Here is a 12,913-nt window from a genome sequence, read left to right on the forward strand (position 1 = left end):
ACTAATTGATATAAATTGCTTCTCTCTCCCAGATCTTAGCAGTGGATTTGCCCAGTGTTGCATCCCGGAAGACATTGCAAGGTTCTGAACTCAATGTGAAATGTGGTGATGAGAACAACATTGTAAGTATTCTCCAGAAGGGCTGGGATGATGAAAACAGGTCTATGGGATCATTGGAACATGGATTTCAAGCTCTGCAAGGAACCTCAAATGTCATCAACAACAATCCCATCATTTTATAATTAATTTAAGTGAGAGCCAAAGAGGTAAATTAATTTGCCTAAAGTTACATAGTTTGTTGTTGCTGTTTGGTCATTTCGGTACATCCAACTCTTCCTGACCCATGTGAAGTTTTCTTGGCAGAGATATTAGGCCATTTCCTTCTCCAGCTCATTTTACAAATGAGGAAACTAAGGCAAACAGAGTTAAGTGGCTTGCTCAGCAGTCACACAGTAAGTGTCTGAAGCCACATTTGAACTCAGAAAAATGAGTCTTCCTGACTCTAGGTCCAGTGCTTTATCCGCTGCGGCACCATCTAGCTGCCCTAGATGTCACATTGGTATTATATGGATCTTGTCATTAAAAATCTAGTCTTCTTTTCACTGAACTTCTTCAAATTCACAAAATAAAAGATTATGTCAGTATGGCTACTATGTCCATACTGCTATTATTCTATTATTGTCACTTGGCAATTATTGTCCATTGTAATTTATTATCAATAAGAATAATAGAACTAGCATTTATATAACACTAAGATTTTTCCAATATTATCCCCTTTGAGCCTCACAACCACCCTGAGAAACAGGTGCTATAATTATCCCATTTTACAATTAGTTTTTGGATTTGCTCCAGGTCATATAGCTACTGAGTATCTGAGGCAGAATTTTAACTCAAATCTTCCTAATATCACAGCCCATAATTTAATCATACCTTATTAAGCAGTGTCCATTGGCCCAGAATGTCATCACTTCACGGTCAGCCTTCTGGTGCTGAGGAGGTAGAATGAGTGGACATTGTAATGAACCCTAGAATTAAGAGTCCAATAAAGAAGATTCACGTTCAAATCTCACCTGAGATACTACCAAGGTGTATAAGCCTGAGCAAATCATTCAGAGTTTCAGTTTGCTGATGCGTTAAATAAGGAGGCAAAATCTGATGACCTCCATGGTCCCTTTCAACCCGAGGTCTTCAGCCTGTGGTCCAAACCTGTACTCAGATCTTTCATATCTTGATGGGACCTGCCAGATCATGGGCTCTGCTGCCATAGCTTTAAACATCCAAGGTCATCTCTATCACAATAAAGTATCAAGAAGGACATTAGTGGAAGCTCCTTGAGTCGTTCCACTAGTTGTCACAGCCTTGGATAGAGATGAAGTCTTGGGAGGGCTTGCAGACTGACTCACTGCCATTCTCCCCTTTCTTTCTCTTAGGGTGACCTCTTTCTGAATGATCAGAAGTGCCGGATTGTCCAGCGGCAACTTGAGTTTGATAGCGGCATTGCTTATGGGATTGACTGCATGCTGATTAACCCCAGCTTTGGGGGCCGCTGTGACAGTTTTGTTACCTTCAATGTCTCGGTCAGTCCTAAAATTGTCCTGCCCCATTCCCTGTTGTTTTGATATTAGGCTGGCTTTTAGACAATGACTGTGGCCTATGGCCTATGATCTGCAATGTGGCTAATGTAAAAACCCTTTGGGTTGGTCTTTGGGTTGGTCATTGGGTTGGCTTTGCAGTCAATCTACTCAGATATGGGCCTGGAAGAGTCTGGGAGTTGGTAGTAATTTGATAGTGATGTCATTCAATGAACAAGTAATTTATCGAGCACTTACTACAGCCAAATACTGGGCTAAGCCCTAGGGATTTTGTTTAAAAGTTCTTGCCCTCATGGAGCTTATGTTCTTATGTTCCTCAACCAATTAACAAGAATTTGTCTGGTTCTTACTTTGGGTACAAAGGAAAAACAAAAACAAATTGTTATCCTCAAGGGGCTTCCGTCCTAATGGAAAATAGATATACAAGATGCCTTCTAGGGAAAATGTTCCCATTATGCCCAAAAGAGGAAGGTTGTTGCAAATGGAATGATTGGGAAAAGTCTCCTGTAGAAAGTGACATTTGAGCTGAAACATAAAACTAGGGATTCTAGGAAGGAGTAGTAAGGAAGGATGGCATTTCAGGCATGGGGAACGGTCAGTGCAAAAGTATGTGGTAGTATGTCATGTTCAAGGAATAGAAAGTGGGCCAGTGTGGCTGAATATTAGAGTGGATGGAAGGGGCTGGTATAGAAGAGTGCTTCTGGTGCTCACTGTATCACTGATCTATATCCCAGGATTAAAGATAACACATATAGACCCTCAGGACCATAGCCTAGTGATCTGAGAGGAGACAGGAGGAGGAAAAGAACTTGGCAATCATCGCTACATGTGAAGTGTTCACCTTTAATAGAACTAGAAAACTGAAAAGGACAATCAATCAACAAACATTTATTAAGTCCTAACTATGGGTCAGGCATTGTGCTAAGTGCTGGGGAAGGTGGGGAGAGAAAGGGAGAGAGAAGGAGAGAGAGACACAGAGATGGGGGGGGGGGGGAGAGAGAGAGAGAGAGAGAGAGAGAGAGAGAGAGAGAGAGAGAGAGAGAGAGAGAGAGAGAGAGAGAAAACAGAGAGAGAGAAAACAGAGAGAGAGAGAGACAGAGAGAGAGAGAGACAGAGAGACAGAGAGAGAGAGAGAGAGAGAGAGAGAGAGAGAGAGAGAGAGAGAGAGAGAGAGAGAGAGAGAGAGAGAGAGAGAAAACAGAGAGAGAGAGAGAAACAGGGAGAGAGAGAAGGAAAGAGACAGACAGAGAGACACAGAAAGACAGATACAGAGAGAGAAACAGACACAGAGACAAAGAGAGAGATACAGAAGGGGAGAGAGACAGAGAAACCGACAGAGAGACAGAGACAGAGAAAGGGAGAAACAGAGCAAAAGGAACAAAACAAGGAAATAGCTCATACCCTCAAGGAATTTCCTTTCTAATGGGAGAGACACAAACAAGAGAAGGTGTTGACAAGAAAAATAGCAAGTAGGTGAACTGAGGCCACATCCATAAGAGTGAAAATTAAAGCATCAAAAAGTGAAAGGAAGGAGCAATTAGAGAGTGTAAAGTCTCACTGTATTTATTAGCTCTCTCTGGCTTCTGGCCAGGGGAGCAGTAAATACATGAGATCATCTTTTTATAAAAAGGCATTTTGGTCTCTCCATAACCAGGCAAACCACTTTATATTATTTTCTCCATGAAAATGGCAAATTTCTTGTGTCTTTTAATTCCTTCTCTAACACTACCCCATGTTAGAGGTTCTTGATCAGTCCACCCAAGTATTAGCCATAGAAATGTCCCATATTTTCCAACATGACCTTTAAAAATAAGTGTCTTTTTTTCTGCCAGGGAGACTGTGGGAGCTGCTACAACGTTCCTCGCTGCCCAACGTGGAGTAAGCCAAAGGTAATTGTCAAAATGCTACAGTTTAGTCTTTTTTTTTTTCTCTATAGTATTTTATTTTTCCAAATACAAGTAAAGATAATTTTCAGCATTTTTGTAAGACTTCATGGTCCACATTTTTCTCCTCCCCTTCCCTAACTCAGCAAGCTATTTGATACAGGTTATACATATACAGTTTTTTAAAGATATTTCTGAGAGAGAGAGAGAGAGAGAGAGAGAGACAGAGAGACAGAGAGACAGAGAGACAGACACAGAGACAGAGAGACAGAGACAGAGAGAGACAGAGACACACAGAGAGAGAAAGAGAGAGAGAGAGAGAGAGAGAGAGAGAGAGAGAGAGAGAGAGAGAGAGAGAGAGAGAGAGAGAGAGAGAGAGATGGATAGAATGAGACAGAGAGAGACAAAGAAACATAGAGAAAAGGATAGGGGGAGGGGAAGAAAGAAGGAAGAGAGATGGAGAAAGGGAGGGAGGTCAGGAAGAAAGAGACAGAGACAGAGAGAGAGCAGCCCAGCAGGTGGGGATGCCAGGGAGCCACTCAGCATAGCAGAGAAGATGGCTCTTTACATGCAACAGATACAATGACAGGCAGTTCCAGCCCATCAGCCCGGACAAGCACTGCTTGCAGGGTTTCTAATGAGGAACTAGCAGCAGGGAGGCTGTTGGTGATTTTGAAGCTGACCTGTCACCATCTCATAACGTGCATATGAGAGAGGGAGTGACAGAGAAAGGAAAAGAGGGGTGGAAGACAGAGAGAGAGAGAAAAAGGAAATATTGAACGTAAATAAGATCATAAATGTAGTACTAAGACCACTCAGCTCATCAGCTTCAAACCACTTAAGGAAACTGAGAACCAGGGAGTTGAAATGTCTTGCCCATGGCTACACTGGTAGTGTCAGAGGGAAGATTTGAACCTGGAACCTCAGGCTCCAGAACTAATGCTCTAAAGTTTCCATGATCTGACATTTCAATGATGTTGTGGGAAATCTGGGTTTCCCATCCTTGTATGAATATTCTTTGCTCCTCTTCAATTATATTATAGGGAGGGAGGGAGTCTCATCATGCTTCATTGGAAGGAGGAGACTTTTATATCTGTATTCATCTTGGGAAACTGTCACCCAGGAGATTCTGCTAATCATGTTCATCTGGGATGGAGAATTAATCAATTAGCATCAGATAGAAGGGGAGGGAATGAAACAAGTATTTATGTGTCAGGTATAGAACTATGTGCTTTTCAAATATTATCTCACTCCTCACAACAACTCTATGACATAGAGGCTATTATTGGATAGGTGAGGAAACTGAGGCAGGCAGTAAGTCCAGGGCAACAAAAAATTCATATTTGAACTCAGGTCTTCCTGGCAAAGTTTCAAAGCAGGTGTATCAGAAGCTCCTGAGAGAGAGTGGGTACACGTGCATGTGAATGCACACTTGTTCTCATGTGGAATAATTAATATTTAGATCAGTGTTCGGGCAAATGAATGCATGGGGATAGAGAGAGAAAAAAAATAATCCCACCAACCTGCCAACCCACCCACCCCTCTCTTAAATTACCAGACAAGGGAGTTAGTAGGGTAGCCAAATATACCAAAACTCAGTTAGGTTTCCAAAGAGGGGAAAGCAATCCTCATCTGGGGCAAGATGAGGGGGAGCTAGTACACGTTCACTTAGCACCTAGGGATCATTGCTAACCAGACAGTTGTAACAGATAGAAATTGTGGTATCAAAGCAGGAAGCCCAGCTATGTGTTGTTCCATTCACTTTACTTATAAATGTCTTATCTGGTTTTCTTCCTTCTCTTCTGCCTTCTGTGGGGGCTCGGAAACTCTTCAGGGAGTGAAGCAGAAGTGTTTTTACCACCTGCCATTCAGGAGGAACCTGGAGGGCTGCCAGCAGAAGTGCACGATGGTTATGAGGCTGCCTAAGTGCTGTAAGGGCTATTTTGGGAGAGATTGTCAAGGTGAGACCATGGTGTGTGTGTGTCTGTGTGTGTGTGTGTGTGTGTGTGTGTGTGTGTGTGTGTGTGTGTGTCTGTGTCTGTGTGTGTGTGCGCGCACGCGTGCGTGTGTGTGTGTGTGTGTGTGTGTGTCCTGCTAGACTGTAAGATTTTGGAAAGCAAAGACTGGGTCTCCCTTTATCTCTTCAAGCATTTAACACAACTCTCAAATAATGGAAACTTAATAAATATTTGAACTGAATTGAACTGTTGAAAAGCTAGAATAAAGCCCAAAGCATTGCCCATTCCCGTTGCTCAAGAGGTTTATCATTCAATTGTTATTACCAATGGCAAAGTAAAAAGATGGTAAATGGACCATTCCTGTGTGATCATTAAGGAAACTGAGTCACCAGCGACCGTTGCTATAAGTTCACACACAGAACTAACCAAGACCTAGGCAGGGATTCTTAGCCTAGGGTCTGCAACTTAGGATTTTTTAAATATTTTGATAATGTATTTCAATATGATTGATTTCCTTCATAATCCTATGTATTTCATTTTATGTACGTAAAAGCATTATTTTGAAAAGTAAGGAAATGAACATGTAGTAAGCACCTACTGTGTACCAAGCACTGTATGAAGCTTTTGACAAATATCTCGTTTTGATCCTCATAATATTCTTGTAAGATAGGGACTGTTATTATCCACATTTTACATTTGAAGAAACTGAGGCGGAGAGAAGTAAAGTGACTTGCCCAGAATCACACAGTTAATAAACAAGGCCTTCCTGATGCCATGCCCAATGTTGTAACTACTGTATCATTAAAATTCCTCCTATGTTTTTATAAGCTTCACTGGAGTCCCAAGGGAGTTCATGATCCACAAGGTTAAAAAGCCCTAAGCTAGGCAGATTGTGGGACCTCTGACCTCCCTGTTGGGTTCACTGCCTTTCTGGCTAACATCTGTCTAATTCCATTGCTGGAGAGGGTTTTAGCTGCCCACTTCACAAACATGAAATGTTCCAGATGATTCACCTGTGTTCAATCTCTTTCAGCTTGTCCCGGAGGATCCACGACCCCATGTAATAACCGGGGTGTCTGCATCGATGAATATTTTGGGGGTGGAGAGTGCAAATGCAATACTGGGTTCAATGGAACGGCATGTGAACTGTGTTGGCCTGGAAGATATGGACCAGACTGTAAATGTAAGTGGTGAGCCAACTATTCATCTTTACCCCTTCCCCAGAGTCATGACGCTCCAGTGTCCTGAGCCAAACATTCCCCTGGGTCTGTCCTACAAGATGAGAAGATCTTCATCTGTTATTATCTTAGGTTATTTCCCCAGAACTTAGCAGTCCCAACATCTAGTGAGGTGATTAATAAATGCTTATTGGTTTGATGTTCCTCTAATGTAGTAGGTTATTAACAAATGCTTATTGGTTTGATGTTCTGCTAAAGTAACAGGTAATTAATAAATGCTTATTGACTCAGTGTTCCTTTAAAACAGCAGGTGATCAATAAATGCTTGCTGTTCTTCTAAAGTAGCAAGTGATTAATACATGCTTATTGGTTCGATGTTCCTTTAAAGTAGCAGGTGATTAATAAATGTTTATTGATTCAATGTTCCTCTAATGTAGTAGGTGATTAATGAATGCTTATTGGTTCAATGTTCCTCTAAAGTAGCAGGTTTTTAATTAATACTTATTGGTTCGATATTCCTCTAAAGTAGTAGGTGATTAATAAATGCTTATTGGCTCAGTGTCCCTCTAATGTATTAAGTGATTAATGAATGCTTGACATTCTTCCGAAGCTATGGTGGTATGTAAAGTTCACACAATGGACTCTTATCTAAAGAGCATTGTAAGTTGATGTTCTGGGGTGATCAAAAAAGTGAGCTTCAGTTTACTCATATGTAAACTATTGGGCACTGAACTAGAGAAAAAATGTGAAATAATGGGAAAATGCTGAACTTAGGGTGAGAGAAATGAAATTTAAATTTCAGCTCAGTCATTCACTGATATAAGCCTGGGTAAGTCAAGTCCTCCTAAATCTCAGTTTCTCCATCTGCAAAATGTGTAGGTTGACAAGATGCTCTCCAAGGTCTAGCTCTGGATTCATGACACTATGGACACTAAGTTCTCTTTCAACCTAATGCCTACACCATGTCCTTAGGGAAATATTTCACCCTCTGGATCTCAGATGGCCTTTATAGACCCCCATTAAACTCTGAATCTGTGATTCTATGTCACTTCTCCCTGAAACTCAGTTTCCACAACCATAAAACAAGCCTAGAAGCATATATTTATGATATATAATGAGGAGTTAGACAGGTGGCTTCTGGGGGCACTTTGGTTCCCTCATTAACTCTTAGGTATTTTTCCCATGATGCAGACTAGAGCCCTTACTCTCCCCTCTGCCATTTCTCATCCTGTGGAATCTTTCTTTTGCTCCTCTAGAGGGAACTTATTTTCCCTCTTGCCTCTAACTTGACAGCTCTCAGCTCACCAGTGGGTGGAGGCTCACTTAAATAGAGCCTTCCCTTGGGAGTCCACTTGCTGATGAATGTAGTAGGTGCCAACATCACCTGCAAGAGCTCGAGGTCCTTCCCAGATATCTGGGGGCTCCTGGGCGGGATGCTCCCTGACATTGGCCACATGAAGGGCAGACCCAGAGCCTGTAATTATTTTGTTCTGACCCGATCGCTTTGCTTGGACCCACTGGATTATTAAAGTAGGAGAGCAGTGATCCTGAGACCACCTCTTTGTGGATGAGGGAAAGAAAGACAAAGTGGGAAGAATCTGAAGAAATCCCAGCCTCTGCTATTCACTAAAATCACTCCCAGCATTCCAAGTGACTGAATCTGCAGTCAAAGAAGGGGCTCTTCAAATTATTCTGGGAAGACTTGGAATAAAGGGAAGAGATTCCACAGAGTTTGAAGAACCTCTAGTCTGACTCCTTCATTTTACAGATAGGGAAACTGAGGCACGAGGAGGTTATATTATTTGCCCAGTGGCAAGAAAAAGGATTTAAACCTAGACCCTTTGACTAAATTTAGCATCCTTCCCTCCATCGGAAGCAATAACAAAAATTTTGTGATACAATTCCATAAAGTCAAGAAGAAATTGCTATGTAAACCTTTAAGCGCCATAGCAATGGGGACATAGTGGATAGAACACCAGCCCTAGAGTCAAATCTGGTCTCAGAGATTTAACATTTACCAGTTGTATGACCTTGGGCAAGTCATTAACTACAATTGCCTGACCCCCCCCCCAAAAAAAGAAACAAGTCCCACCTTCTGGGAGAGACTTTCCCAGTTCTCAATTTTCAGGATTCCTCTCTGACATGATCTCCATTATATCCTGTCTGTATTTTGTTTGTATACTGTTATTTACATGTTGTTTTTCCCAGTAGAGTGTGGGCTTCTTATGGACAGGAACTGGTTTATTTGCTTTCCTTTGTCCCCCAGATGTAAGTAGGTACTAAATACATTTGTTGTTGATTATTATTAATTTATTCTTATGTTTATTTGTTTATTTTGCAGCCTGTGAATGCTCAGAACATGGGACGTGTGATGATGGCATCACCGGCTCTGGAAATTGCTTCTGTGAAACAGGCTGGACCGGTCGATTCTGTGACACTCAATTAGGTCTGTCCCTAAATAATGCAATCTACTGCAGAGGGCGAGAAGCTACTTTACTATGGCTCAATTACCGAGGGAGACTCACTGGGCTAAGAGGAAAAGGAAGATGTGGGAAACCTTCCTGTACATGAAAATATGAAAAATGGCATTTGGACCTAAAGGCGGTTTGCCTCTTTTTGTGATAGCAGAGAACTTCTCAGAATCATATTTTTAAATTCATATAACAATATGCATAGAATTATAAAATAAATTAATTATATGAAGACAGTTACTTTTTGTTTTTAATTATTTTTTTAAAGTTCATAGATCTCAAGTTAAGAGCCTCTGACTTGGGGGCAGCTAGGTGGCGCAGTGGATAGAGCACCAGCCCTGAATTCAAGAGGACCCAAGTTCAAATTTGATCTCAGACACTTAGCACTTCCTAGCTGTGTGACCCTGGGCAAGTCACTTAACCCCAGCCTCAGGAAAAAAAAAAAAAAGAAAGAAAAGAGCCTCTGACTAGCCCAAACCCCCTTATTTTAAAGATGAGGAAATTGAGGCAAATAGAGTTAAGTGACTTATACAAGACAATCATCAGAGGTAGAATTTGAATCCAGATCCTGACTCCAGAGCCATTGATTTTTTTTCTTTCATACTACAGATTTAATATTAAGCAAATCAAAATATCTATCCATTTCCTTATCAATTGGAAAAAAACAAAATAAAATATGGGGGAAAACAAAAAAAATGGAAAAGAAATGGAGAAGAATATCTAGGATTTTCTTTATAGAGAAGGAAAGAGATGAGCTGGTGATAAGGAATCTTCCTGGCCCCTCCCAGCTTTAGATCATCATAAAGTTAACTTTCATCCAAAACCATCTGGTTTTAGATACGAGACAGAAAGAGGCATAAAGAAAGAGATTCCAGAAATAAAACACTTTCATGTTCCTCAGATCTCAATCCTGCACCCGCCTAGATGATGATGATAATAATAATAGTTAACATTTGTGTAGCTTTTACTATGTTCCAGATATTGTGCTAAGCACTTTATAAGTATCTCATTTGATTTGTAGAACTGGGAGGAAAGTGCTATAAGATTTTTATATTTTTACAGATGAGGAAACTGAGGCAATAGAAGTGAAGTGACTTTGTCACACAGTGTCTAAGGCCATATTTGAACCCCGATTTTTCAGACTCCAGACCCAACATTCTATCCTCTTAACTACCTAGCTGTCCCAGATATAGCATTGGAATTGAAACTATATTCAGGAGCTCTTTTGTGGAGGCAAAGAATTGAAAAATAAGTAGATGCCCATCATCTGAAGAATGGCTGAATAAGTTATGGCATATGAAAGTTATGGAATATTGTTGTTCTATAAAACATGATGAGCAGGTTGATTTTAGAAAAGCCTGGAAAGATGTACATGAACTGATGTTAAAGGAAGCAAGCAGAACCAGGAAAACATTGTACATAGCAACAATAAGATTGTGTGATGATCAACTCTGATAGACTTGGTTCCTCTCAGCAATTCAGTGATCCAAGGCAATTCCAATAAATTTTGGATAGAAAACACCATCCATATCCAGAGAGAGAACTATGGAGACTGACTGTGGATCAACACATACTATTTTCATCTTTTTCCTTTCTTATGTTTTTTCTTATGGCTTTTCCCTTTTGTTCTGATTTTTCTCTCCCAACATAACTCACAGAGAGATATATTTTAAAATGAATGTATCCGTATAACCAAAAAAAATGTAGAAATGCTTTGTTAACATTAAAGTGCCATATAGAGATCTAAAAAACAAGAAAATATATGCATGTCAAATATCTCACCATCAATAGTAATATGTTAATAATTAATAATATATTATATTAATAATAAATAAATCAACTTTATTTACAGTTTTGGCTCCCGTGTGCACGCCTCCATGTTCTAAGTATGCCACCTGTAAAGAGAACAACTCTTGTGAATGTAACCTGCATTATGAAGGGGACGGGATAACATGTACAGGTAAGTTTCTCGACTGCTTGTGTTTAATATCTGTAGCTTGATATAAGATGGAATAATGTGGCCAACAACTGCCTTTCCTTGAGGTCTGAGGAAAACTATGAGTCAGTGGGTTATATGTCCTATTCCTAGCCACTTGTTTCCTTCCAGAAGTCAAGGATAGAAAACAAAATTTACTTCAAAATCATAGCATTGAAAGCTGAAAAGGACCTCGAAAGTTAATTGGTCCAACTTTTTAACTTTACAAATGAGAAAACCAAGGTACGTGGAGGCCATGATTTGTTCAAGATCATGTGGCTTTAAAATTAGAAGGAAGAAGATAAAGAAGCCCTAGAGTAATGTGTCCAAGCTCACATAGATGGCCTTACTTGCCTTATCCCTTTCCCAAAGAAAGTTTGAGGAAGGGGAAAACTTTGTGGGTTGGTTCTTGATATCCATCTGAGATAGTTGAGGCATCCTAGGAGGCTCACCAAAAACTTGTTGTTGTTATTGGCTGTTCATCCTTTGTTCTCAAAGGGATCCAATGACATCACTAAGGTGATGTCTTGACTTGTGCACAAGCTGGATATAAGTGAGGCAGCCCTATGCAAAGCCGTGAGCCTTATTATCTTCTCTGTGACTCTCATACTATCTTTGCATCAGCTGTAGCACTCAGCCTAGTGCGTCACACATACTAGCAATGGGATCCATCTTCATTAGATAAAATTGTATAAATGAGGTCAACAAGAAGGAGGAATATCTGATGGTTTTCACAATTGCATATTCATGGCCAGCTTTGAAATACTAGGAATTCCTTCCAAAAGAAATAATTCAAGGATAAATTCTGGAGCTTGTCCACTGTTAGAGCTAGACTGGGTCGTCCCTCTCCTCTCCTCTGTTCTCCTGGCACAAAGTCCGGCTTACCTATTTGGGTCCTTGATCTTACAGTTGTGGATTATTGCAAGCAGAACAATGGTGGCTGCTCAAAGGTTGCCAAGTGTTCCCAGGTGGACACGGCAGTGTCCTGCAGCTGCCAAAAAGGCTACAAGGGGGACGGGCACATCTGTACCGCTGTGGACCCCTGTGCGGATGGGCTGAATGGAGGGTGTCACGAACATGCCATTTGTACCATGACGGGTCCGGTGAGTTTCCTGCCCCTATTCTAGGTTCTTTTACACTTAGAACAGATACTGTTTTATTGGGGTGAAGGAAAGATACCAAACTGTGATTTAATCTCCCTCTCTCCCGTCCTCCTCCCTCCCTCCCTCCTTATATTCAGAGAACTGTACACATTAGTTTTCTTTTCCACAAAATGAGAGGATTGTATTAGATAATTTCTTACATCCTTTTCAGCTCCAAATCTGTGATCTACTAATCTTGGCAACCTTTCCAGTGTGTGAATTTCCCTCTAAAACTGTTTTGATCCCTACATACCATTAATCATTAATCAAGCAAGAATTTTGTTCTCTTCTGACCTCAGTTTCCTCATTTGATAAAAGACGGACTTGGATTTCTTGATTCCAAGGACAGTTCCTTCCCAACTCTCTCACATCCTATGATTATAGATAATAGATATGTGGTGGAGAGATGGATGGATTGATAAAAGGATAGACAGAGAGGTGGATAAATGAATAGGTAGATAGAGAGATCATCTACTATCCGCTTGGCACTGTGTTAAGCACTGGGGATACAAAAGCCAAGATAGTCCTTGCCTTCTAATGGGAAAGATAACACATAAAAGGAGACTGAAGGGAAAAGCATGATGAGGTCACATGGTTTAGAAATGGCGGCCCGAGGTTCCAAGCAAGATGAAGGGAAACATGGTCAATCAGAGCCCAATATGGTCTGAGGCCAAAGTACAAGGTCTCCATGAGAAGAAGGTAGGAAGGGAATCA

General features: G+C 40.8%; 1 protein-coding gene across 1 annotated transcript in view; it reads left to right on the plus strand.

Annotated features, from left to right (window-relative positions):
• The window catches only part of STAB2 (stabilin 2), a 155,957-nt gene that overhangs the window by 121,123 nt on the left and 21,921 nt on the right, over nt 1-12,913 (plus strand). Inside the window, exons 52-59 of the mRNA XM_074271422.1 lie at nt 33-122; nt 1,431-1,577; nt 3,425-3,481; nt 5,310-5,436; nt 6,467-6,616; nt 8,953-9,057; nt 10,935-11,042; nt 11,967-12,160. Coding sequence (XP_074127523.1) covers nt 33-122; nt 1,431-1,577; nt 3,425-3,481; nt 5,310-5,436; nt 6,467-6,616; nt 8,953-9,057; nt 10,935-11,042; nt 11,967-12,160 — 978 coding nt within the window. The remainder of the gene's footprint in view (nt 1-32; nt 123-1,430; nt 1,578-3,424; nt 3,482-5,309; nt 5,437-6,466; nt 6,617-8,952; nt 9,058-10,934; nt 11,043-11,966; nt 12,161-12,913) is intronic.

Source organism: Sminthopsis crassicaudata, chromosome 5 (genome assembly GCF_048593235.1).
Source record: "Sminthopsis crassicaudata isolate SCR6 chromosome 5, ASM4859323v1, whole genome shotgun sequence".
Classification (NCBI taxonomy): Eukaryota; Metazoa; Chordata; class Mammalia; order Dasyuromorphia; family Dasyuridae; genus Sminthopsis; species Sminthopsis crassicaudata.